Consider the following 25,787-nt stretch of genomic DNA (forward strand, 5'->3'; position numbering starts at 1 on the left):
TCTTTCAATCTCTTCTTTCCTCCAACCCCTGCAATGGGGAAACGAGAGAAAGGAGGGAAAGATGCTGGGAAGGACAACGCCCCGATGCCCAAGAAACGCTCCAAGTTGGGCCTCATGGGCTTGATCTTACGGCGGCGGAAGCCCAAGAAGGTGGCGCCTGCGGAGGCCGACAGGGCGGTAGCTCGTCCCGGGAGCAAGAGCATATGGCGGGCGTTCGTGACGGCCATCCGTCCCCTCCACCACCACCACCACCACCAACAACTGGCCCCGGCTACGTCGAAACCGACGGCCCTCGTCAAGGGCGAGTCATTCTACGAGGTGGCTCCTGGGCCGCCGTCTTCTGGGCTCTCGTCCGCCGATAGCATGAGAAGTCACGCGTCGTCCACCGATAGCATGAGCAGGTACATGTCGGCGGAGGACCTTTCGCTTGGTGGCATCACTGACAGCGAGGAGGAAGGCGGAGGAGGGGACGAAGAGATCGACTCGAAGGCCGACGAGTTCATCGCCAAGTTCTACGAGCAGATAAGGTTGGAAAAGCTGGCTTGTGACGACGAAGAGATGACCGACTAAGCTGCATGAAGACGTGAGGTTGAGAATTGGGATGTTTGTTTTTCATATCTACGATTATTAGTGTCAGTGCATGCTTACACGCATGCATGGGAGTTCCTACTGTTAGTGTCTTTTTGGTTATATGTTGTTCTATTCATTTGAAGCTGTTCTTGTTGTTTTTATTTTTTACGAATATATGATTAGATATAGACATCATTGAGATAAAGATGTGAGACTATTGAAATGTGTTCTAAGTTCATCAAATCCTAAAACAAGACATAAAATGAGAATATTACTGACTATTTCGAACGAATACTTTGATCAGAGATTCAGATAGTATTCAACTTAGATATGAAGAGTAGTTCTCAGTAACATGGAACGAAGTGCAAATACTTTAATCCTGTGCATCACTCTTTAGCCTTTGAACTGCCACTCTCTGCGACACATAGGGCAATGGGGTGTAGGGGTCTGTGAGTTTACCCACTTCAATATGCAATGAAGATGGAAAGAATGGTTACAGGCGCCCCAAATCAGCGGGCAATCGTCGCCGGGGAATTTGCAGTCAGGGCAGCAACCATCGAATGCCATTCTGCAGATCCCGCATGTTTCGTCCTGCGCATCCCATGTCCATGAAGCCACAGCATGCCACTGTAGTATCTTGACCTTCATTGTGTTGCCTGCAAACTAAATAGAGATACTCAAGACTCAGTTCAGTACCATGATAGCGTCTATTGATTCAAGATACATAAATAAAATACAAGGTATTTCGTGCAAATAATTTAGATCCTATGATAGTTGTAATAAGCTGAATGATGGAAAGACAGAGTTCAGTATTAGCTGATGTTGAGGAAAACATTAATCATTAACCAACAAAGTCAACTCATGTAAATGGGATTTCAACACCACAACCCCTCTCAGAAATTTGACCCAACAGACACTTTTCTAAATTCAATACAATCAGATTGCGGACAAAAGATCCCTAACACAAAACATTGACCTTCTTCTGTTAGATCGGACTTATGCCTTTTAAATCAACAATATATTTTCTTCCTCTATTTTACTCTTTTCACCTGTTCTACCGTGCTGCCCCTACTTGACCAGAAGATCCTACACCCCATGTTGTTCCTGTAATCCCAGAATACCTATATGGACACCTTTCCATTCAATTTTTGAGATCAAAGAAGTCCCAGAAATAGTACAGAAGGATTGCAATCAAGTGTTTTAAAACTTATCAGACCATGGTGGCTTAAAAGTTAGAACTAGCTGGTCTTTGCATAATCCAACTAGAAGCCAATGCAGTCACATTATATGAACAATATTTTGAGGAAAAGCTTTAAGTATCTACCGCAACAAGTCACCTCATACTCAACTTATTTCCTCTTCTTATTAACTGGTGTCAAAAAATTATTGCCTTGAGCATCAAGAGGAATATGATAGCTATTAAAAAAGACAGGGTATAAAATTAGCACAAAAATGCCTTAGCCCTTCTCTTAGGGAGTTTGGAATGCAATACTAACCTTCCGAATCTCCATTGTATTAGTTGCTACATCTGATAGCAATTGTTAAGCGTCTCTAGGATCTAAAATCAAGCACCAGATATGCCAATCTCATCAAGATTTTAACATCTAAGTTTCATCCACTTCGTTCCTAATTTCTTGCAGAGATCAAGTGCCTGTGAGTGTTCATTACTGTGATTCTCTCTTTTGGTCACAGCAAATTCCCCTCACAAATATATGAACTAAAGAGAACCTCTTTAGATAGGAAATCTGTTGGAGGAAATCCAACTCAACCTTATAAAACTCATCACTCGTAGTAGGAAGTACCAACCATGAAGCTATTCCACCCTAATCAGAGAATAAATGGCCTATAAACACAAGTAAATGTCTCACCAGTTCAGATTTCAAAAGGAAAAAAGAAAAATATCCAATCCAATAATCAATCAGCCGAAAGAAGGAAGGAAAACTGACACAAATCAATACAGATCGCTGCTTTCAGATAATACTACCGTTCCATCGCTAACCTAAGTTGATGAAGAAGGAAAAGGCACTTACTATTCCTCGACCACGCCCTCCTCCAGTCTCCAGACCCAGAGAGAGAGAGAGAGAGAGAGAGAGAGAGAGAGAGAGAGAGAGAAGGATTCAAAATAGAGGTAGGGTTTTAAAATAGAACGATTTATAAGCCAGCCCAATCCGGAAGAGATGGGCCGGCCCAATAAGGAATACATGGGCCATCACAATCGGAATAGATGGGCCGGCCCTATCCGGAAGACATGGGTTGGCCCAATACGGAAGACATGGGCCGGCCCCGTTTCTCATCAAAATAATCTTCACTTTAAAGGAAAATTAAATTAAATTCTAAGCTAAGCCTTCATCGATTAATATGTTGGCCTTCTAGAATATGTGGAAAGGTTAGAGAAGGGAAAATTATGACACCAAAAGGGAAAAAAAAAAAAAATACAAGTTGATTTTTATTTCTCTGAATTTTTAGTCATCTTCAGTTCACTAATAGAGAGAGGACAAGTGGACAGTAATCTCGTGGGAGTCATGACTCCAGATAGCTCCAATGCGATTCCAAATGCCATGGTAGAATAAGACTCAGAATATAACCAAAAAAATGGTGAGAATCCAATGAATACACTATTCATATTTCCAACTCCTTGGGTGATGCTCATTTCATCAGGATACTCTATCTATCAGATCTCCAGAAAAATAAAATGAAAAGACTTCGAAAGTAATAAGAAAAATCCAAATTAATATGATGCACGATTCCAAGCGTACACTTTTGGATTAGAACAAGCATATATTCATAATATGACTCCTCCCCAAGTATACCATATTGGGAACATCAGCAAACCACCTCCCCAAATTACATAAACACCCCTCTCTCTCTTCCTCTTCCTCTTCCTCATCTTTTTACCATCCATGGATGATCTCGGAGCACTTGACCTTGATCCATCGAAACCCCTTCTTTAGCGACGACTTCACCTTCCCTTCCACGGAGTACACCTTATAGCTCGCAACCCTCCTCCGCCGCTTCATCTCCGGGTCGCTGAAGCACCACGCCCCCGACGTGCCGGCGCTTCGGCGACGCGGAGGGTACTGCGGCTCCGGCGATCTCGGGCGGGTCGTCACGTACATCTGGTTCGCGCTGAAGACGTTGCCCTTCACGATCTCCAGCTTCCGGTCGCCGCCGGAGTAGGAGCGGAACTCATTCCGGTAGCCGCGGTCGTAGTCGTCTCCTCCGGCGCGGAGGCCGCTGTGGTGGCCACGGTCGAACTCGGCGTAGGAGCGAATGTCCTTCCGGTTGGTGCGGTCGATGTCCGCCATGGAAGAGAGAGAGAGAGAGAGGGGTTGGTTGGGATTTTCTTAAACTAGGGGTAGTGTTTCCTTCTTCGAGGGAGAGGAGAGAAACGGATTTTAGCTGTCCGGGATGAATTCAACGGTTGAGAGAGAGCGAGAGAGAGAGAGAGAGAGACAGAGAGACAGAGTTTGGGCTTAGAGTTATGTGGAAAACTATGTAGGTATATAGAAATGTTTAAAAAAGTAATGTGGGGCCACCATGATTCCATGAATTGTTGACTGTAAAGGACAGTGGTGGCATAGAGATGGTTGGGGAATTTATATTTCTAGAATTAAGTACCTTCAACCCAAGAATAAATTAAGGAAAATGATAATCTCTTAATATTGACTACCATAATCTCATATCATAAGGTTATAATAAAATAAAAGCTATATATTACATATTTTTTCTACATAGAAGCTATACCGGTATAAGTTTTGAAGACATTTTACAACCAAAAGCCACCTAAGTCTATAAGCTTATCATTATAAGCTAAATAAAGAGATTAGCTCTCCAACATATAAATTAAACAATAATACCAACCCTCCTCTAGAGAAAAAAATAAACAATCAAATCATGCAAATATATATAAAAACTGTATCGCAAATAAAGAATCTAAACCTTTGTCCGATATAACTCAATTACTAGAGGGGGTTGGGGGTGGGGGGGGGGGGGGGGGGGGGGGGGGGAGTACAATCCTTTAAGCACGCTTATTTAGTTATAAAAATTTAAAATAAGCAACAAAATTCAAGGTGACATCATAATAGTACCTCGTCATTTGATTAACACCAGGGATTATAGTGTAAGCTACCACGAGCATAGAGTAGCAGAGCACGTGCAATTCACATGCATGAAGCGCAAATTCTAACACAAACCCAATATCGATACGGGTGACGTTCACCAACAGTAATAGGCTAATAGTTGCTTTTGGAGCAAGATGATGTTTATATAATCTTAAGTAATTATTAAATTTGTCTACCAGCAGCAGCAGCTCAGTACCTATAGATCTTAAAACTACTTCCTTGGTCTCGGTGAGCATTAATATCTAGTTTGACCAGTCAAACCATACTGAATAAATCCAATTCTCTTATTGGGAATCCTTAAAGAAAACTCTAAAAATCAATTCAAAAGGAAAAAAAAGAGAGAAGGAATTGATGAAATTATCTATTGTGATGTACCTGGCAGAGGTGACGAATCCACAGTAGATTCACAGCATTATTGAAATCATTAATAAGGCATACCTATCTATTAAATAAAACGATAGACCACTAACCTGGAAGTTACAGCAGAGTACAAGTCAATCAGGGAAAATGAAAACCGGAAGGCGATAATGACTCCAGTTTCTATGAGAAGTCTGTACAATGCATGTATTTACATAGGGGACCTGTAGCTGGTGACATGGACTGATGATCAAGAAAATACGAACAAGATATACAGCAGATGTATTCCAGGAGAAAAGAAAATTGACCTGGAAAATAAACTGTTCAGATGATTTCCAATCATCGCAACCAGTATTTTAATTTAAGATGCATTACACATTAAATACGCCTTGTGTTACTCATGCGAGAAACCTGCATAACAGTTACAGCGGTATGTTACTGATCAGGAATCACATATAAAGAGATACATCTTCGCTTGCCAGCATATTTCCAGTACTTACAATGTGAGACTTCCATCCAACTTTGCTCCCTTCTCCACTAAAATGAGGCTGGCCACGGACACAATGGAATATATGGACAAGAACAACAGCATCAAGAGCAGCATACTCTTTCTGCAGAAGTACAAGCAATCTCTAATAGAATCAATCACTTTAAGACTTTTTTCTTTCTTTCCCTTAAAAACTCGGTTGTTATATATATATATATAGCTAAGACATTAGTAGCTATTTTGTAATCTCACATTATGGGGAACAACAGCAGAGACAAAGAAAAGAACCTGATTTTGACTTAAAGGTCGTTGCTCCCAGTTACTGTTCCGCCTAGTCTTGTTCAAACCAGCTCCTAATATTTTCTGGTCAACAACAACAACAAGATAAAAGAATGGTGAATAAGGCAAGTGAGCGATTTACATAACAAGACTACTATCCCAATGTTCATCAAAGTACCTTGGCCAACCCAGACAAACCACCACTAGGCTCCTTGAACAGTTTTTGAATGTCAAGAAGCATTTGGTAGGAGCTGAAACATTCCAAGTCCCCATAAGAGTGCGAGAGTTGATGAAGATCACATTGCAAGTTATAGCCTATAGGTTGCATAAAGTGGGAAAGGAAATAAATAACACTTTTGCCCTTGAAAAAAGTAGTTTATGTAGTCTTTCCGATTCTAACGCATACCGAGCTTCAGAATTTTAGAAGAGCACAATATGCGCCTAAAGCAACTGTCCAATGCTTTGGGCTCATCCTCATATAATCTTATCAAATCAAAGATGAACGCTTTCTTCTCTGAAGCAATTTGCATGATGGATACCTGATAAAATAGTTGGTTAAGATCAGTTGATGAACTTCAACAAGTAACACAGACAGAACAAGAGAAGGCAAAAATATAGGACCCAGTTCTATGGAGAAAAGAATACAGTTAAGATGGCCAGTCTTGCATATATACAAGAATGACAAGTGTGAATCTTGAAACCTTGCGGACTTTACTACTTGGATTATCATTTGTTATCTTGATCATATTTAATTGGTTACTACTTACTAAAGTACCATGGGGACACAAATCAACCTAAATAACATCTAATTCTACGTTAGTGTTCTTAATTCTAACACAAGCCATATTTTATCAGGTGGGCCTATGACAATCTCATCTTGCTATGCTCACTAGACATATCAAATGTTGCATGCATGTATTGAAGTTTCAACCGAAACTGGGATTGGCCATACCTAAAACCAACTTTTTAAATGGTTTCAGGCTGGAATAAATCTTATCGGGCCTTTCGGACCCATTTTGGCTGAAATGGGTTGGATGAAAACTGGAAACAAACCCAGTTAATTAAAAAATTTCTTTTTTCTCTCTCACGCTCTCATCTCTTCTCAAATCTCTATCTCACTACCTCTCCCTCGATCTCTCGATGCATCTTCTCGATCCTACAGCAACAAGCCACACCGAGTAGTTTCCCAACGATAAACTCTGACGAGTAGTTCTCTGGCAAGGTGAGGAGTTTTTTCTTTGGTTAGGGTTTTCAATTTTTTTTTCTCCTCCCTCCCCCTCTCCCTCTGTCTCCTTGTTGCAGCAGCAAAGAGAGGGCCATTGCATAGTGGGAAAGGCTGTTATTGCAGTAAGGAGAAAGGAAGAGAGAGAGGGAGGAGAGAGAGGGGGAGGGGAGGGAGAGAGGGGAAGATAGAAAAAGAGAAAACCTTATCCTTGTTGTTGCTGCTGCAACAGAGAGGGAGAGAGGGAGAGAGGGAGAGAGGGAGAGAGAATTTTCCTGTTTTATTTGTCACTTTTTCCTGAATTGTTAGATTTTTTTGTATTTTACAACAATTAAAAAATATCTTATAATAAAAAAAAATACTCCAATAAAATGACCGGCCAATATTTGCCAATATATCGTTTTCCAGGCAGCCGATTCCAATCTCGAAAACCAATGTTTGGGACCTTGGCTAATATGACCACAAGAACCCATATTTTATTAAGTAGAGCCATCTAATATTAGGTATCCTTTGACAAATCCCATCTGCAATGCCGATTATAGAATTTACATTACATGCAGCAGTATATTCCGACAATAAACTGCAGAAACAATAACAAATTCATTTATCTTTCACTATCACATCCTGAGTTTGACATATGGGCTCCATATTTCTAGAGAAGCAAAGAATGAAAAGGATGACTACCAAGACAACTGGGCCACTTCTATTTCTTCTGTATCATACCAGGCATCTAAAGGTTAACTCATAGGAAAGCTGTTGATTAGTAACAGAGAATACTTGGTGGTGGAAAAGAACTCCACCCAAACAGGATCAAGCATCAAGCACATTTTAGACTTTAGAGAATCCAAGGACTAAAAATACAGTAGTAATGGATAATTACTACCAAAGGAGACCATGCTGTTACTGATATTGCATCACCCACAGTTCTCATTATAAAAGGATGACAAACAAGATACGCATTTCAGAAGAGAAAAAAAAAAATAGAAATATAAGGACCTGCTATAGATATCAATTTACAATGATGACCACATACCTTGCTTGGCTGGCTGCCTTTTTCATAATTTGGTTTCCATTCACAATCAATGCCAACAATTTTACATCCCTCAATATATTTTGTAGCAGTTAGTAATCCATGAATCTCATCAACCCACAAAATGTCCTCCAGAACCAACTTCTTTGTATCCAAGTAGTCAGTGCCCGAACAAACTTCTTCAGGCACTACATTATACAAAAATGATTAAACAGCATGGAAGCATTAAAAAAAACAAATTAGTAATAATCTGACAGAATTCAAAGAAATGATGCCAATAATAATAACAGGGATTATTATTACGCATCATTTGCAGTGCTAAGATAGAGAGGACAGCCACAAACGACCAAGAATAATAATGGGAAATCTCAAATCCTGGTAATTTAAATTTAGCATACTTAAGTTGTTCTATTCTAACAAGGACTAAGAGAATATATAAGATATGCAAAAGATATACATATTCATATCTACATGTATGGTGCTGGTTTCATATCTGAAGAGATAATTCTGTATTCTTATTCTTTATATTCCTCTGACATTCTGGATGTTCAATCATGTCCAAGGGTGCAACTCTCTGTTCCCACTCATTCTTACTCTTACTCTAAGTGCTCCTTTGGAGGTTTCCTTGAGGAAAACGTCCTTTTGTAACCCAAATCTGTCTTCTTCGGTGGGTCTACTGTAAAAATATTTTTCCCCAAAGAAGATAAGTGTGCCATAAATTTCAATATAATTTATAATTCAGTGCCTCCCTATAGTCCATGTTTCAATTTTTCCAATTCTAGTATCGATACTTTAAACTTTTATCACTTTATGACTTGTCGGTACAAATGTTTGCACATAAATGTGCAGGAACTGCAGCCAGATGATGAAGTTCAAAGATTGCAAACTTCCATGAACTGCGATTCTACACACACACACACACACACACACACACACACACACACACACACACCCCCAACTATATATATATATATATATATATATATATATATATATATATATATATATATATATATAATATACAAGTAAATGATATAGTTGCATCAAAACTTGAGTATAGTCTTTCATTCCATACTTGTTCTATCTGCAGTATAATGCACCATTCTCAATTTATTATTTCACCTAATAATTTTGGCCTAATGCGAATATTGTGAACAATAGACAAACGAAAAGATCCAGTGATCTCAAATATATCTTATGTGGAAAAGTAATGTTCAGAGCAATAAAGTAGAGCTGAGATTGTAATCGGCAAACAAATTCAAGTATATTAAGAAGACAAATGATATCACTAAGATGCACTCATTATGATCTTATAAATTCCAAGAGATAGATTATGTATACCCAAGGAATTGACAAATCCTTCTAGGGAGTAACGCTGGCAAAGCTCGTCAACTTTCTCCATGTAACCAGCCTCCATAGCCAGATATACCTACAATAGCATGAGCACAGGAGCAAATCTTAAACGGTATCTTAGATGGATTTACAAAATAGGACTAGAATTATTTCACATGGTTATCTGTTAATGCTTCTTGGAGAGAAGTTGCAGAGACACAATATTATAGTGTCCAACAAGGTTAGTTAAAATATACTAGATACATCAACTATAATATAATTTGTAAAAGAGTTAAGTGCAGTAGAGAATAATAACAGAATTATATTTTACTCACAAGGTTTCTCAAGTAGGGTAAAACGAGGAAGGAAGAATACATTTGAACAGGACGACAATGAGAATCATAATAAATGTTCGAAACAAATGCACAGCTCTCAATATTGAAGATGAGGAATCCTATAATTCCTAGGTTTCTGGTATTGATAGAATCCCTTCCAAATGTTTCTAATTCTTACACCAAGTTGGTATTGATAGAATCCCTTCCAAAAGTTTCTAATTCTTATGCCAAGTGCTGCTCTTGCCTCCATTCTTCTCAGATCATGACAAGCAACGCATGCTGACTTCATTCTTTTTCTAATGTTCCTATACTCTATTCCCATTTTCTTCATTTCTTTTTAAATCCTACTGGAGGCCTTTCTATTTATTTCTTTTACTTACCTCAAAAAATACATGATAGCCCCACATTTTCAGATGCATTCCTCAAAAGTGCAAGTAAGATGATTGCTTGACATTCTATACAAGCATAGAAATAACATAGACAGTTGCAAGTTGCAACCTGCACAAACTTGGACATGTCTCATAGCAGAGCAACATTTTACCAGGTACTCTAGAAGTTTTTTGTCCTTTTTGGTCCTAAGTTCTGCAATGTCCCAACATCCTTTCTCTGCCAGTTTCTTCAGTAAGCTGCAAAAAGGATCGAATACCTTTTATCAATTACTTGTAAATGGAAAAGAAGTATGTATTAAATTATTGTACTAGATCCAACTGATCATACCTTTCTTTGTACAAATGATTTACGTCTGGAAATTCCTGCATAAGATTGTTTCCTTTGACCAGCTCATAAGCATCCTTTAGCATTTTAATGTCCAGATATTTCTGGACAAGTGAACATGTCATAGGTTTTCCCATGAAAGTAGCCCACTTCTCTGCTGCTTTGAATTCACTACTTTCTATCAACTTTACTAGAAAAGACTCTCCAGACAAGTGGATCGAAAATCGTTCTAACAGGGTTACAGCAGTCATATATGACTGCGACTCAATAAAGCCATATATGCAGTGTTCCATATATGACTTTGTTTTATCTATATCTCCATCATTCAACTCTGAACCACATATTTTGTATGCAATATCTTTCAACTCAATATCAAATGTCTCCAACAATTTTATAAGTATGCGCTCCTCATGTATAACAGAAGAAGCAAGAATATCAAGAACCAAGCGCACAGCAAGTTGCTTTGCATCAGAAAAATCCTTTTGGACAGATTCTAGAGCTTTAAAATGCCGTAAACAGGATATAAGCATGTGACTGAACCCTTCAGCATATGTTTGTCCCAATAATGGAATGACGTAAAGGCATCGGACGACAAAAGTGAATGGACCAGGCAGGGGTGCATTATGCAGAGCTCTTAAGACATGCTGCTGAAGTATTCTGAACTTGCGAGTTGCTTTATGAGTACCTACAAAATTACATATAAGTGTGAATTATATATTTTTCCGCATTATAAACAGACGATCAAATTTGACACCCAACAGAGAATACAAAAACCAATATATCTTGACTTCAGGCATCGAAACAGATAGGATTCACTTGAATTGGATGTGGTTAAAAGATAGTTCATGCCCTAAAACTTGACTTTGTGCTCTATTCTGACAATAGAAATTCTGAGCTCTCTCGATCCAGAATAAATTGCGAAATGTTCAGGAGAAGGAAACTTAAGGCACGCAACTGACAAGGTTGTGTGCTTGAGTTTGTCTGAAAAGGCAAGATATGAACCTAGCTGACAGGCCTGCAGGACATGTTAAAACAAAGCAAAGCATGGTCCAACCAATTAAATTTACACATTATCAGTGCATAATCTCGGTGGCTGATGGGCAGACAAATATATGCACATAGGGAAGAATTACATGTATGGAATTCTTCTTCTTTTTCACCCCCCACTCATGTTTGATTTGATAAACTAAAAGAACCAAATTGAAAAAGATATGACCTGGAAAAGCACATGTACTCATCAAATGCAGTCTGACTTTGATTATAATTTAAATGATCTCCTTCAGTCTACTGAACTTCATCTTAGCATTTATAGAGTTATCGATATTTTCCTTCACAAGATTAAACTAACAAGTACTTACCATATATGTAGCATTCTTTTAAGAGAAAAATAAATGTTGCTGGTGATATGTGTGACAAATCTGAAAAAGCATGCAAACAGATGGCTCCCTTATCATTTATATATTCCACATTCTCAGCGCCACCCTGAGTTCCTTTCCAATGACATCCCATGATTTAAATCAAGTGTGTTCAGCCTACAAAAGGAAGAGAAATAGAAAAAATATAAGCAACTCAGTGGTAATATTTAAACATCCAATAAGAACTAAGAAGCTATAATTACGAAATCTGGGCCTTTAATGCAGCTTAACTAAATCAATCACCGGCTTCCTGTAACCCAAAATCTGTTTTAACAATGACAGAAGCTTCATCATGAGAACTATTTCAGTCTGAAGAAAATTCTGGAGATATTTCAGAAATTGCAAGACAAAGCCTCCATATTCCACATGTTCACAATCACTTCTTATGGAATGCCATATTTGTTGATGCCCACGACCAAATATCACAACTTCTCTTAGTTATATAAGGACCAAAACAATAACTTATATTTTCTGGAGTAAGATTTTAAAAAGTATGCATTAGAATTGACCGCATGACTCTGCTTGCACAAAGACTGAAGAGAAGGAAAAGTTTACTAACTTGCGATTAGAGTTTTCAAGTGTGAAAATAGATCTTTCGAGAACAACTTCTTTCGCAGCAATACAGGGTCATAATTTACCTCAAGACTCCCAACCAGAGGCTAAGACTTCATTCATCTGTCATCCTCACTCCACATCATACAAGTAGCGAGCAAATGCTCACTTCAAAGCCTCAAACGAATCCAAATCTAACAAAAGAAACAACGCATTGATCGAATATTCCATTCCTAACTTGCGAAAGAATCCGAATACCGTCGAGAACTACGATGGATCGTCGAGGAATCTTACCAAGAGGAGGGGGCCAGAAACCCTAAACCCGGTCCTTTCGAACCCGACGGTTTTGGCCCACCGGATCTTTGCTTGCCATAAACGGAAAAGAAAGGGAGGAGCACTTGGGACCAGTCTTCGCTGAGACGCACCTTTTTGGAGACTCCGCAACTGTGAATCGGCTTTTGTCTCTTTTCTTTCAGTCACTGTATTTTTCTTCTCTTATCGGAGGTCGCGTATTAGTGGAGGCTTTTTCCGTACAAGGCGTTGCCCCTTATATGCTGCTATAGGCGCAGAGGCTCTCATAGCATAGAAGACACACACACTGGTATCGTCTCTAACTCCTCCTTTTATGGATAACTATGTGTTTAAACGTTTTATGGACAACTACGTGTTCAAATTTATCCAAGAGTTCTTAGGCCCAAGCCCAAGCCCAAGTCCAAGCCCAAGCCCAAGACCAAGCCCAAGCCCAAGACCAAGCCCAAGACCAAGCCCAAGACCAAGCCCAAGCCCAACTCACTTAACACTATCTCTTAAGTCTCAACCCGTCCCCTAGATAGAGGCGCATGTTAGTCTTTTGTGATATCGCGCGCTCCTGGCTGATTTGCCTGTTCCGGGGGTTTCCCGCTGATCCACCTAGGGCTCCCTCTAACTTGCGCCGCCTGGGCAGTCGATTTCGAGTTCGCCCCTCCCGCGCATGACAGCGCCGCTACTCGAGGGAAAGGCGAGACGAGCTCATCTACCGATCCTGTGATCCAACGGCCAGTTGCGCGTGTGCGCTCGATAGTCCTGTGAATCCTCACGGCGCACGATAGATCGATACCTCGAACATATTCCCCCCTCTCCGTCGCCATGGATGAGCTCGTCTTCTCTCCCGATTACTTAATCATTTTGGAACGAAACCTTTGGACCTGAATAGTTGTTAGGTTTTGTTATTCTTTTTATCGAGATTTTTAGTGTCAGGTTCATCAAAGAATTAGGAGATGAAGGGGGAAATGGAGAACCCTTCACGTCCCGCGATCCAAAGAGACCCCTATGAGGTGTTGGGGATTTCTAGGTTCGCTTCAAACATTGAGATCAAGCTCGCTTACAGGAAGTTAGCTCTCAGGTAATTTAACAGAAATGCACAAATTTTTTTTTCCGAAATGGTTCCTTTACGTATTCTTTTTGACATGATCATCAAAATGTTCTAAGATAAGTATAAGAGCACGATTCAAATTACTCCTTGATATCTAACAGAGTTCTTTGCCTCTTTGGTGCTTCTATAAACCCTTTTCTACTGGTTAACATAGTACAGCTGATAAATTCTTTGGCGCCACAATCTATGCTTGCCACAATGTAATAAACCATGCATCTATTCGTTCCCTCCTGTGTAATTCTTAGTTTACTTTTTATTGACTTCTTATCTTCTTATCGATCATTAGGTACCATCCTGACAAAAATGTGGACAAACCTGAAGCTTCAGAAGATTTTAAAGAGGTTTCCTTTTCTTATAGTATTCTATCTGATCCAGAGAGAAGAAGACGTTACGACAATGCTAGCCTCGAGGTAAGAATATGATAGTTTCCATAAACCAAGTGCGGTGTGTTTGTTGAGAGCCTATAGGAGTACATAGCTTCAGATTTAAACTAAGACTAGTAATGCAGAAAATATTAGTTTTCTAATAAAAACTATAATTGTGATCATTTCAGGAGTATAAACCTAGCATACTTATGCACAGGAAATTTATATATCTGTGCATATCTTAGACTCCCTCGCTGTTTAGGGAGCTTGGACATAAGCCATTGGTTACAATGGATATTAGTCTACTTGATTATATGAAACTAACAATTGGATAACATCATCACCTTGCAACTCTTTATACAGGAATCTAACTAGAATTGTGATCTTAAGGTCTTGTTCACTTAGGAATAAGGGCAATTCTAGAATAAGTAATTTTATTTGTTATTCTCAAAATGAGGCATTTATTCTAAGAATAACTATTTCTTAATTTACTTATATTCTGAAATAAAAATGTAACAAATAACTTTGATGTTATATAAAGTGAGGAAAAAATAATTAATTCTTTTATCTTATATGAAATTACAACAAATAATTTTTAATTTGATATAGAGTAGATTAATAGGATAGATATCGAGGATAAATTAGTAATTAGGTTAGTGTGTAATATAAAATATAATTTTGATGAACTGTATTCGTATTCTAGAATAAGGTTATTATGATATTTAACCCTTATCCAAAAATAAGAGATTACATCCTAGATTTTTTTTGTAAAAAAAAGTAATTTCTAAAGTGAACGGGTTTAAGAGATTCTCTTTGTTGCATTGTAGTGGATCTACACATCATTATAGCCTCATGTACTAGGATACCCTTTTTCATTCTAGTGATGGCCCTTTTGATATCCTCATTTGTTTCCTCATATGTATCAAGATTAAGTAAGGTTTAAATCCACTTGCCTGTTGAAGTATAAACTGTTTTGCCTGGCAAAGTCGTAGCTCTCTCTGTCTAAATTATTTCAACAGAGTCGGCTTGATTTTCTACTCTAATATTGTAACAAAACATGAGCTTAAAACAGGTACCTATAAACTCAAATCTATCAATTACTGAGAAAGCATCTGATAAACTTGGGCTGGTTGTAGATTCTCTAGAGACCAGCACTGATGTATCTTCTGGTGAAGATGTTGGCTCTGTTGAGGAAATGCCAGAAGAAGCAATCCTGTCAAAGCAAACTTCTGTTAAGCTTGTACCTTTCATTGGCCAAAGATTTGTCTCTCAAGATGCTGCATATGAATTCTACTGCAGCTTTGCTAAGCAATGTGGTTTCTCCATTAGACGTCATCGTACCAGAGGGAAAGATGGAGTTGGTCGAGGAATTACCAGGAGGGACTTCACCTGCCATCGTGGGGGTTTTCCTCAGGCAAAGCAATCAGATGATCACAAGCAACAGAGGAATCGAAGATCGTCTCGTTGTGGTTGCCAGGCATACATGAGAATAGTAAGGATGACTGACTTTGATGTTACTGAATGGCGTGTCAGTGGCTTTAGCAATGTCCACAATCATGAACTTCTTAAATCCAATCAAATTCATAGCCTCCCTGCCTATTGTACTCTATCAGCAGAAGATAAGAGCCGTATTTGCATGTTTGCAAAAGCAGGAATGTCTGTGAGGCAAATGCTGAGACTAATGGAGCTCGAGAAGGGGGTAAAAGTTGGTTCTCTTCTCTTCACAGAAGTAGATGTGAGGAACTTGCTACAGTCCATTAGGAATGTGGATCGGGATAGTGATGCTATTGACCTTATTGCAATGTGCAAGAAGATCAAGGATGGAGATTCCAACTTCACGTATGAATTTAAGATAGATGCACATAACAGGTTGGAGCACATTGCCTGGTCATATGGTTCGTCACTTAGATCATATGAAGATTTTGGAGATGCAGTGGTTTTTGACACCACTCACCGTTTGGATGCCTTTGACATGCTGCTAGGAGTTTGGCTTGGACTAGATAATCATGGTATGAGTTGTTTCTTTGGTTGTGTTCTTTTGAAGGATGAGAGTGTACAATCTTTTGCATGGGCTTTGAAGGTATGAGTTTGAAGCTTTTGATTGTACTCCTGTTAAATTCATATCCTAACATTCTTTTGTTTCCAACACAGGCATTTTTGGGTTTCATGAAAGGAAAGACACCGCAATCAATCTTAACTGATCAGAATATGTGGCTCAAAGAGGCAATCTCTCTTGAAATGCCAACTACAAAGCATGCCTTCTGCATTTGGCATATCACTGCCAGATTCTCTGATTGGTTTTCTGTACTTCTTGGATCACAGTATGATGACTGGAAAGCTGACTTCCACAGGCTTTATCACATGGAAGTAGTGGAAGACTTTGAAGCTGAATGGAGGAAGACAGTTAATGTGTATGGACTTCATGCAAATAAGCATATCGCTAGTTTATATGCATTGAGGGCACTTTGGGCTTTACCATACTTGAGAAGTTATTTCTGTGCGGGGTTGACTTCAACTACACATTCTGAGTCCATAAGTGCTCTCATCCGAAAGGTCCTCAGTGCTCAATCTGAGCTCGATCATTTTGTGGAGCGAGTGAGTAATGCTTATTTTCATAGGTTCAATTGTACTTCACCTCATGTACTAATCCTTGTTTTCATGCACCTTCAGGTGGGTGAGTTAATTGATTTTCGAGATCATGGTGGAGCAAAACTAAAACCAGAGAGCAAGTCACACAAAATCTGTCTCAAAACAGGTTCACCTATGGAATCCCATGCAGCTACTGTTCTTACTCCATACTCCTTTACTAAGCTTCAACAGGAGCTTTTATTAGCTCCTCAATATGCATCATTTCCAATAGAAGAGAGCAGTTTTCTGGTAAGACACCACAGTCAGATGGATGGTGGGTCCAATGTAATTTGGGTTCCTGAAGAAGAGCTGGTAAGCTGCAGTTGTCATCAATTTGAGTTCTCAGGGATCCTTTGTAGGCATATTCTTCGCGTTCTCTCGACGAACAATTGCTTCCACATTCCAGATGAGTATCTACCTATTCGATGGCGTGTCAACTCACCCCCGACAAAGTGTGCAAAAACTACTCCATCTGAACATGATGAACGAGTTCAAGTATTGGAATCTATGGTGTCTACTTTCATCGCAGAGTCTGTCGGGTCAGAGGAACATATTGAGATTGCTATAGAGCAAATCGGTACGGCACTGTCTCGCATCAGGGAAATCCCTAGGCCCACAAATGGTATGAATGATATTGCTTATGGGAGCCCTTCTGAGTCTCTTGTTACACCAGAGGTAGATGATACTGGTGGCATCCCCCAGAGCTTTGCTATTGGAAATAGTCATGAATCTTTCACTTTGGGCAGCCTTAAGGAGAGGCAGCCAATAGAAAGTGTAGATATGTCGAGGAAAAGAAGGCGTTGCCCTGCAACTTGTGCACAATTTGGATATGATTCTAACGACAGCCCCTTGGGCACAAATGAAGGTTTCAATGTAGTAGATGATATTGGATTTTTGTAACAGAGTTGTATTCTGTACATCTGCAAATATGTAAACTATTTGTTAGTATTTTTCAGGTAGCATACACACCATTCATTCCCTACCGTGTCCAAAGACAATATTAAATTTCTTAGATGGAAAAGTTTAAGCTCGGGTTTGTTGGGTTTGTGGGCTTCTTGGTTAAAGATCGAGGGTTAATTAGATCATTTAATTTTATGGGATATAAACTCGAGTCACATATTAAATGGAACTCAAAAAGGCCTAAAAGAAAAGGAGTGAAAGAGAAAAACTAAGTATATAAAAAAGATTAGACGAAGAAGTACATTACATAGTATAAGTTATATAGTGCACCTCCAGGAATTAAACGAAGGTTCACTGGATCATATGCAAACTCAAAGCATAACGGGAGTCTAGGAATTAAAGGTAACACTTATACTCTCGACTAACCGCGACTCGAAAGCCGATAACTACGCTCACTATCCGTGGACTTATCCAGTCCTCCTTCCGCTGTTCCATTGCGTCCCCAACAGCCGGACCTCAAGGTGGAACCCCATCGCGGCGGCCAAGAACTCCACCGCCTGCCTCGGCGCCAAGATCTCCACGATCCTCTTTAAGATTCTCGCCCTCACCTCGTCCGCCGACTCCATGATCCCCCTGAGCGGCCCCGCCACCGCCTCCGCAACCTCCTCCCTCTTATCCGCCCTCTGCACCGCCGCCATCACCGTCGGTGACGCGAGGTTCTCCTGGACCGTCGTCATCGCCGCCGTCAGACCCCTCTCCTCCGCCGCAGCCTCCCGCCGGAGCTCCGCCACCGCCAGCCGCTGCTCCGCCGTGAGGTCGCCGGATAGGAAGCGGAAGACGAGGGAGGGTTTCCAGCCGGATAGCCAGAGGAAGGTACGCTCGAACGGAGTGAGCCACGGATGGTCGAGGGCGAGGAGGAGGTCGCCGCCGGCGATGTGAGATTTCCGGCGGCGGTAATGGCGGTGGTGTGATACGGCGGTGGATATGAGCGGGAGGAGGAGGTCGGGACGGTCACGTGGGGCGGAGAGGAGTGAGTCGAGGATCTCGCGTGATCGGGCGATCCATTCCTCAAAGAAGGAATCCATCGTCATGGGCGATGCGGAGAGAGCGAGAGGGATGTGGAGGAGGCGAGGGAAGAGTTGAAATAAGAAGGCAAGGCATTCGTATGAATTAATGCTTCCAAACAAAGGAATTCGCACTCAAACCGGTTCTCCAAATGGCGGTTTTTAGAGAAGAGAAGAGAAGAGGGACGAGAAGGAAGCTGTCGGATACTGGGGAGTTGTCGGATAGCGGGGAATAGAGAATTTTATATTATTTTATTTATTGAACATTTAACTGGAGGCTATTAGTAAACTAGATACAGTACCTTTTTTTTTCCTTACAGTATCAATCCAACTACTGAGAGTCCCAATGAGTCAAAGTCGACGTGCGTATAATGTTAATTTTATTTTAGAAGAAAGAAATTATGCTCTGGTATTCTAATTTATGAATCAGTGCATCTCCCACAAGTATGCAGTGCTTGGAGAAAAGGAGTTACGTGGCATTTTTTAGAGGGTGGAGTAAACAAAACGAGGAGAGGAAACAAACAACATCTGGGAACACGACTGGAGTGCGGATGCATCATGCATGACGACCCATGAAGGAGAAGGATAGACTATATCGTATTCCGATGCCCATTACCTGGGGAGAAATCATTAAATTGGTAGCTGCCTGCCATGATACGTCGGTGTTTATATTTTACACCTTGTTGAAGTGTTGAATAAGAATATTTCATATTTTAAATTGAACTGCTTCAGAATCTTACTGCTATTAGCAGAAAAAGGTACGTCGAGATATATCTCCACTAAAGGATATCAAGAGATATAGCTTCTTGCCGTCATTATCAGAATAAATCACCAAATTAGTTCAGTTTTATTATTACACCGGAAATATAATTAATCTAATTGCAAATTAGTAAAATAATAGAAGTAAATACAATAGTACTGATTTTATAAATATTTGTTAGTTTTTAAAAGTATTTAGAACTATAATATATTAGTTAAATAAATCAACAATCGGTGATCTAATAACTCAATGACCTGACCTGACCTGAATCACCATCTTATCCTGTTTTGATAACTACACTTCCTGTAGTCAGATATGTGGAGCAAACAATTAATCCTAGGCAAAGAAATCGCCGAAGTGATTGATTTTAAGTACTTAGTCTTTACAGAGAAGAAAAGTTATGAAGGCTGAAACATCAACTGCATTTCAAATATTCCAGTTGACCAAGAGCACAGGAATAAACATAGCTGAAAACTTCTTTTCCTCCTCAATCACAGACCATATATTTCGAGAGAGGACCAAAAGAACAAACAGTGGAAGGCATCCCGATTCCTGTAAGCACCAACAAATTGCCACTGACCTGAGTATAGCTGCCACTGCATCCCAACATCAACTTTTATCTGCCTTTTGTGCATGAAAATTTCCATCTTTCCTATGCACAAAACCATCGTATGTGATGGGAGGGGTTTTTTTCCCCCATACAGTGCCTTCCAACATCATTTTCCTACTAGATTCTAAGAACATACAACCACTAGGGGTAGAAAAGCAAACCCAAGTACTTGTTGTAAGATCTGATAAGAAACTAGTAGGAAAGACACAGGGTATCATGACGAAAAGTATCAGCGACAAGGGATCAATATAATGTTCCATCATAAAACCTTTCACTCTCCTCACCTCAAGGATGAATTAAAGTGGGAGAGGAAAAAGCGGTAGTCTGGATGATCCACCTGTACACGGCGAAGCCAATTGTCAGCAGCTTGCAAGAGGGAACTAGTTAGCTGGTGTTCGTGGAGCCCATTGGAAGTCCAGATAGAACCCCGAAACTTGTATGATGCTAGCCCAAGCAGAGGTAATGGTAGCTTCCCAGGAACATTCATAGGGTTGCTTCTAAAGTTAATCTCAGGATGTCCACTTCTTATATCTGTCATAATAAATCATTAGCAAGCTAATACTTAAAAAGAAGCCAGAGATATTTATCTTTTTCCCTTAAAATATTGATTTTAGATCATCTAACTAACACAGTATAGGATGATCAGATTATGTGACTGGAACTTGTATGCATACCATGAATTCAGACCGACAATAGATGCTTACCTTTTGAAGGAGTTGACAGCGAGTGGAAGGTCAAAAAGCAGGCATCTAGATCCTGTAAAGTGGGTCCTGTAGGTATTCTATAGATGGGGTACCTGTATTTGATTTGAGCAGGTGTGAGAAGTTGAATATGTATACTGGTGAATATTATTTACTGCATTGTGGCAATACATACCATGCTACAGAGATCCAACTTGATGGTAGAAGATCACAACTCCTATACATCTTCAGATCAGGAAATTTACTTGCAAGAACCGAAATCTGCACCCATTGGAAAAGATAAATAGCCAGATAATATGTTAATATGCAATATCACCAGAAAAAGACCAAGACGAAACTTACCTTATCTGCTAAAGGCTGTCTTCCATATGGTGGATCATGTTCCAAGTACTGGAATATGGGTAGTTGTTGTTGGTTCCAAGCCTCCGTGTCATCGCTGGAGAAGCCTTCTTGACCAACATAACTGGTGTTTCGTAAAGATTCTCTTCTTTCGATAACGTTTTGTTCACTTTCACTCTCACTACTAGCATCACTGCCTGTATCCTGGTAGGTCTCACCATCACTTTCTTCACCAGGTCTCCTTCAATTAAGAAGTAACACGAGATTTAGCATAAAAGAAAGTCATTCATTAACAGAAACATTACTGATTTTGTTACATAATGTATTAACAGGGACTGATATATTTGACATGAGTAGATAACCAGAAGAAAAGAGAACTAAGGCTTCAAAAATCCCTCCTACTTGAGAATTTGTCACTCATATCATGAATACATCAGAACAATTCTCACATGTATCACTCTAAGATAAAGCCTGACTGGGGAATATTCTGCCATCACTGTTCTCCAGTTGGGGCCAGGTTTCTTTTCCTTTTTCTTTTTGGAGGGACTCAAATTCGTTATCTCAGTTTCCCCAATTAGGATAAGGTTTTCTTACTCTTACAAGAAAAACCACTCATATGCATTTGAACTAAATCCCTTACCTAAATTTCAACACAAACAATTGATGAGCAGCTTAGTTGCTATCAGCCAAAGCAGATTTAATATATAACTGAAAAGACAACTAAGCAAGAACTCAGTCCGCACACATTACTGCTTGTTCCCAACATCTGATGCAGATACTGGCATGCACTGCGACAATGACAAGGTTCAATTACTTGGTAGAATTCTAATGATGTACCCAGCACCCACCAACAATTTCTCCCTATGCTACAACTTTTTTCCATTTCATGGACTGGAAGTCATTATCTACGATTATACGTCAGTATTCTGTCACAAATCAAACCTATTTGCAGTAAATGATGTAACATAAATTGAAGAATCACATGAGCAAACATTTTTCATGCTCAGAGTATTATGTGGCCACATTCCGATCACCTTACCATCCAAACTTGATGCACTTCTTCAGCTGATTGAGCATTGATCTAGGAATCAACAAGGATCAAAAGAAAAAGAAAATTCTCATAGATCAAACAGAAGATTTCACGTAAAAAGACATAAAGCATGTAACATGTCAGAACTTTTACTAAATGGATATATATTGAGCAATCTCCAACAACACTGATCATAGTTTGTGACCTTTAGAGAAAAGGAAGCTATATGAATTTCTTATCAAAACAGCATTCCACTTAAAACAAAACAACTATCAAACGGATGAGCATTTAGTTTATAAACTTGATGATAATTCATGAGATAGAGAGCCATATGTTATGGGAATCATCAAAGGACATCAGAACATAAGCAACTTATAGTCTGGAAGCTGAGAAGGTGCTCAGATTTATTTATTTATTTATTTTTCATGCATCATACTACATTAATTGTTGGTTATCATTATCATTTACTACACCATGAGTTTTGACTGTTAAGAATCTTCTTAGAATTTCGACCAAAAAGAGATGTTTAGATTTTCATGCATGTAACTGTCCATCTTTGAAGGACGTGAATGTAATAAAAAAAAAGTTGGGCAACCAACTCTCAACTTAATTTGATTTGGTAGGTACTTCTTGAGTTTATATTAACTCTAGAATATAGTCTTTTTAGATGCGTAAAATGAAGTACTAAATTTCAACGATGGCCATGCTGATTGGCATGAGAAGTTGCATATAATCTTTTTGATAAAGCAGACTTATCTTAATAAGTTTCGTCTGGTAAGCCTGCCAGCAAGTCCTCTTGCTTGATCTGGCTATGGCCAGGAATTTGCACCAAATTCTAGAGGATTAATGTGAAGTTGACTGCTAATCAGTGAAATATTCAATTCTTTTAAAGTCTTATCATCTTGGTTTATGTCTTCTTGAAACTACACTTCTTGCAATGATTTAATAATGTTAATTAACTAGCTTTGCTAAAGATCAAAAGTAAGCTTTTGTAAAGCAGAAGAATGTTATTTTATTGCTCACTATCACCTTCATACAAGGACGAATTCCATCCAGAAGGCTAGAACTACTACTAGTTTAATAGAACTCCTCTATTAACAGAAGGAAATCACAATTTTGCAACAACGAAGCAAAAGTAAGTCTATCACTTCCATCCAAAACTACTGTCCCAGCAGCAGGATCACAAGTTTGCACTATTAAATATCAATAGCAGGCAATCCAATATCAATAATAAGCAATGGACTTGTTGATTGTTGCGTTGATATTGACTCAGAGAGTAAAGGAACTTATTTTACTGTTTCATCCATTAATTATACTTTACAATAAGTACCAGGTAAAAGTACTGCAAAAGGACAGTATCCATTGACTGGATGGTAATGAACCTTAAGTTCCTTAACTCATAGAAAATGATGTTTATCTTTCTACCCGAGAACTTCCCCTCACATGTCTCAACTAGTTCCTAAGATGCTTTATAATTTCTCAGAACTCAGGAAGAATTTATCATAACCCTCCAGTACAGCAGATATCAAATTTGCCATTCTATTATCTAGTTAGAAACAAGGTGTAATGAAGATTTTTTGGGTTGCAATCAATATGACACAAGAAAAGCATAGAGACTAACATCAAAAGCAACAAAGGATTATAACAGAAGATAATGCATCAGATTGAACTCAGGATACTTAGAATTTAAAATACTCCGTACGAAATGTCGTGGAAATCTAATTTCATATTCTACACAAAAAGAGGAGAAAATCTGTAAATAAACACTCTATCCAAGTCAGGAAACTTAAAAAATTATACCTTGAATTCAAACTAAGTCTGGACTTATCCACATATATCTGAATAGCGGACAAGAAAGGAACATAATACTGGACAACAGAGTCGCTCCCATTCAAAACCAGCGGCACTCCAGCGCCATAAGCACTCCATTCCTTGAAAGACTCCCAAAGATCACCAAGATTATAGTAAGGAGACAACTCCTGACCGTCATTACTCCTCCACCCCCTCATACTCGTCTGCCGAAAAAAAAGTAAGCTCCTTTAATCCAACCATCTACTAGAAACTAAAGAAAAGAAAAGGATCTTTTTTCTTTTTGATTCTTGTTCAGGTTACAAACTTTGGGAAAGTACTGTGCTGGAACTAGTGGAGTAGTTGACTCGAGAAACCGCTCCAAGTTCCCGGCTTTCCTAGGCGAAGGAGAAGTGGACGAGGACGAGGACAAGGACGAAGAACGCGAGGACTTCGAGGCAGAGTCGTCCGATTCGCCTCGGGTCTCCGGCTCACGTGACTCAGCCGGCGCCAGTTCGGGCGTGGGCGGCCTAGCCTTAGCGGCCGCCGTCCGCCGCTGCTCTTCTTGGAGTAGCTGCTGCTGCTGCTGCTGCTGCTGCTGCTTCTGCTGCTGCTGTTGGAGTTGCCTTCGAATCGCGGGAGGGCAGTAGAAGCGATCGACGCCATGGCCCCTAGCTGACGACGATCCAGCGGAGAGAACCATCCCGAAGCGATGGAATCGAGGAAGACGAAAGCGGATCGGAAGCCCAAGGGTTTCTCAATCGAGCTCCTCTCTAGGGTTTCAAAGGACGACAAGATCGGATGCGATCGGGTTCGTAGGTTAAAATTAGGGTTTCTTTCCTTCCTTTTTTTCGCATAAATTATAGAAGAAGAGATTTTGAGGGATCTGGGCAATGGTGCTGTGGGGACTGAGAGAAGAACGAGTGAGAGGAAAAAAGGAGAGAGAAAATAAAATAAAATAAAATAAAATATTACATTAGAAAAGATGCCGTTAGTATTCGCCGCTTATCTAAACGTCGAATATAACCTGGTCCGGATTATCTGCAGCACTGTCGCAGGAAATCTAATTGCCATCGTCTAATCGGTGCCTTCTCATTACTCATTAGGTAACATCTAACGAGAGCACAAATTTACTATAACCACGGCTGCAGGCGATCAGATGAAGACATTACTGTTGAGTCAAGTGAAATAACCAACTCATTAACGCCGTTAGGATTAGTTGTATTATCCGTCAAGGATCTTTTGGTAGCATTTGGTATGTAAATTTCCGTACATCTTTTACTATACATAATTACATATTTATTACCATATATTTCTGAAAAATAAATAAACAATCCCAGGTGGTTGTCTACAGCCTGGACTGTATAAATATGCCCCCATTCAGATTATTCGGCAGCCAGTCATCGGCGAAACATTATTGGCTGTAATAAATTCCTGCTGGTGTGATTGCAGAAGATCCGTTCCCCGTTATCACGACTCATTAAATTGTTTTCCAATTCTCCTTTTTTGTGGATAAACCCATCTTTAAAGGCTATGGGTCCATGGGTTGACATAGCATCATACCATGTCATCATGTCACTGGCTTAGAATTCATGGTAAGGGATCAGAGATTGTTATGGTTATGGTTATGGCACCCACGAAATGGCCTCCTAAAATCTCAGCCACTAATAAATTGTGGCAAATTAAAAAGGATTTATTGTTTTATATATATATATATATATATATATTAAATTTATCTAGAAATAATATTCAACTATACTAACAAATTTGGGCCAAT

The 25,787-nt window shown here is 39.5% G+C and overlaps 6 protein-coding genes across 12 annotated transcripts; 1 reads left to right on the forward strand and 5 right to left on the reverse strand.

Annotated features, from left to right (window-relative positions):
• Window positions 1–845: 845 nt before the first annotated feature.
• On the reverse strand, window positions 846–2,681 carry LOC140764938 (anaphase-promoting complex subunit 11). The gene is made up of 2 exons (XM_073103811.1): window positions 2,601–2,681; window positions 846–1,233 (listed from the first exon to the last, which is right to left on the reverse strand). The coding sequence occupies exon 2, from the start codon at window positions 1,216–1,218 to the stop codon at window positions 964–966; it is 255 nt and encodes an 84-aa protein (XP_072959912.1). The 5' UTR covers window positions 1,219–1,233; window positions 2,601–2,681; the 3' UTR covers window positions 846–963.
• Window positions 2,682–3,241: 560 nt separating this feature from the next.
• LOC140764937 (uncharacterized) lies at window positions 3,242–3,942 on the reverse strand. Its single transcript, XM_073103810.1, has one exon. It carries the CDS (start codon window positions 3,873–3,875, stop codon window positions 3,462–3,464), a length of 414 nt encoding a protein of 137 aa, XP_072959911.1. The 5' UTR covers window positions 3,876–3,942; the 3' UTR covers window positions 3,242–3,461.
• A 1,269-nt stretch (window positions 3,943–5,211) lies between these two features.
• Window positions 5,212–13,009, reverse strand: LOC140764935 (uncharacterized). 5 transcript variants are annotated; one of them, XR_012105113.1, is made up of 13 exons: window positions 12,709–13,008; window positions 12,501–12,608; window positions 11,806–11,979; window positions 10,451–11,132; window positions 10,275–10,359; window positions 9,408–9,495; window positions 8,070–8,254; window positions 6,221–6,353; window positions 5,993–6,129; window positions 5,824–5,898; window positions 5,549–5,659; window positions 5,357–5,459; window positions 5,212–5,272 (listed from the first exon to the last, which is right to left on the reverse strand). XR_012105113.1 is itself a non-coding variant. In XM_073103807.1 (13 exons), the coding sequence occupies exons 4-13, from the start codon at window positions 11,954–11,956 to the stop codon at window positions 5,427–5,429; spliced, it is 1,680 nt and encodes a 559-aa protein (XP_072959908.1). In that variant the 5' UTR covers window positions 11,957–11,979; window positions 12,094–12,333; window positions 12,422–12,608; window positions 12,709–13,009; the 3' UTR covers window positions 5,212–5,426. The 5 variants fall into 5 exon arrangements, 3 of the variants coding, with proteins under 3 accessions (XP_072959908.1, XP_072959909.1, XP_072959906.1); XR_012105112.1 differs by having other exon boundaries at window positions 5,212–5,278; XM_073103807.1 differs by adding an exon at window positions 12,094–12,333 and having other exon boundaries at window positions 5,212–5,459; window positions 12,422–12,608; window positions 12,709–13,009.
• A 263-nt stretch (window positions 13,010–13,272) lies between these two features.
• Window positions 13,273–17,846, forward strand: LOC140764932 (protein FAR1-RELATED SEQUENCE 11-like). Of its 3 annotated transcripts, none has more exons than XM_073103799.1 (5): window positions 13,273–13,795; window positions 14,112–14,235; window positions 15,263–16,270; window positions 16,342–16,785; window positions 16,861–17,846. In XM_073103799.1, exons 1-5 carry the CDS (start codon window positions 13,671–13,673, stop codon window positions 17,716–17,718), a joined length of 2,559 nt encoding a protein of 852 aa, XP_072959900.1. In that variant the 5' UTR covers window positions 13,273–13,670; the 3' UTR covers window positions 17,719–17,846. The 3 variants fall into 3 exon arrangements, with proteins under 3 accessions (XP_072959900.1, XP_072959902.1, XP_072959901.1); XM_073103801.1 differs by having other exon boundaries at window positions 15,327–16,270; XM_073103800.1 differs by having other exon boundaries at window positions 15,490–16,270.
• A 182-nt stretch (window positions 17,847–18,028) lies between these two features.
• LOC140765798 (protein ZW2-like) lies at window positions 18,029–18,998 on the reverse strand. The gene has a single exon (XM_073105033.1). It carries the CDS (start codon window positions 18,807–18,809, stop codon window positions 18,186–18,188), a length of 624 nt encoding a protein of 207 aa, XP_072961134.1. The 5' UTR covers window positions 18,810–18,998; the 3' UTR covers window positions 18,029–18,185.
• Window positions 18,999–19,873: 875 nt separating this feature from the next.
• Window positions 19,874–24,929, reverse strand: LOC140764936 (uncharacterized). Its single transcript, XM_073103809.1, has 6 exons — window positions 24,339–24,929; window positions 24,023–24,237; window positions 21,196–21,433; window positions 21,029–21,114; window positions 20,857–20,948; window positions 19,874–20,683 (listed from the first exon to the last, which is right to left on the reverse strand). The coding sequence occupies exons 1-6, from the start codon at window positions 24,711–24,713 to the stop codon at window positions 20,433–20,435; spliced, it is 1,257 nt and encodes a 418-aa protein (XP_072959910.1). The 5' UTR covers window positions 24,714–24,929; the 3' UTR covers window positions 19,874–20,432.
• Between the last annotated feature and the right edge of the window lie 858 nt (window positions 24,930–25,787).

This window comes from Typha angustifolia, chromosome 8 (assembly GCF_048772165.1).
Source record: "Typha angustifolia cultivar Huaian chromosome 8, ASM4877216v1, whole genome shotgun sequence".
Taxonomy (NCBI): Eukaryota; Viridiplantae; Streptophyta; class Magnoliopsida; order Poales; family Typhaceae; genus Typha; species Typha angustifolia.

Coding starts and splice junctions, on each gene's coding strand:
- LOC140764938 (XM_073103811.1), bottom strand. CDS start 1,218: ATGAAGGTCAAGATACTACAGTGGCATGCTGTGGCTTCATGGACATGG.
- LOC140764937 (XM_073103810.1), bottom strand. CDS start 3,875: ATGGCGGACATCGACCGCACCAACCGGAAGGACATTCGCTCCTACGCC.
- LOC140764935 (XM_073103808.1), bottom strand. CDS start 11,956: ATGGGATGTCATTGGAAAGGAACTCAGGGTGGCGCTGAGAATGTGGAA. Junction 10,360..10,450: donor AATCATTTGTACAAAGAAAG/GTATGATCAGTT, acceptor TCCTTTTTGCAG/CTTACTGAAGAAACTGGCAG. Junction 6,354..8,069: donor AAGGCAGCCAGCCAAGCAAG/GTATGTGGTCAT, acceptor CTATTTTATCAG/GTATCCATCATGCAAATTGC.
- LOC140764932 (XM_073103799.1), top strand. CDS start 13,671: ATGAAGGGGGAAATGGAGAACCCTTCACGTCCCGCGATCCAAAGAGAC. Junction 16,271..16,341: donor CTTTTGCATGGGCTTTGAAG/GTATGAGTTTGA, acceptor TTTCCAACACAG/GCATTTTTGGGTTTCATGAA. Junction 16,786..16,860: donor TCGATCATTTTGTGGAGCGA/GTGAGTAATGCT, acceptor ATGCACCTTCAG/GTGGGTGAGTTAATTGATTT.
- LOC140765798 (XM_073105033.1), bottom strand. CDS start 18,809: ATGACGATGGATTCCTTCTTTGAGGAATGGATCGCCCGATCACGCGAG.
- LOC140764936 (XM_073103809.1), bottom strand. CDS start 24,713: ATGGTTCTCTCCGCTGGATCGTCGTCAGCTAGGGGCCATGGCGTCGAT. Junction 20,949..21,028: donor AGTTGGATCTCTGTAGCATG/GTATGTATTGCC, acceptor AATCAAATACAG/GTACCCCATCTATAGAATAC. Junction 20,684..20,856: donor GCTGTCAACTCCTTCAAAAG/GTAAGCATCTAT, acceptor TTATTATGACAG/ATATAAGAAGTGGACATCCT.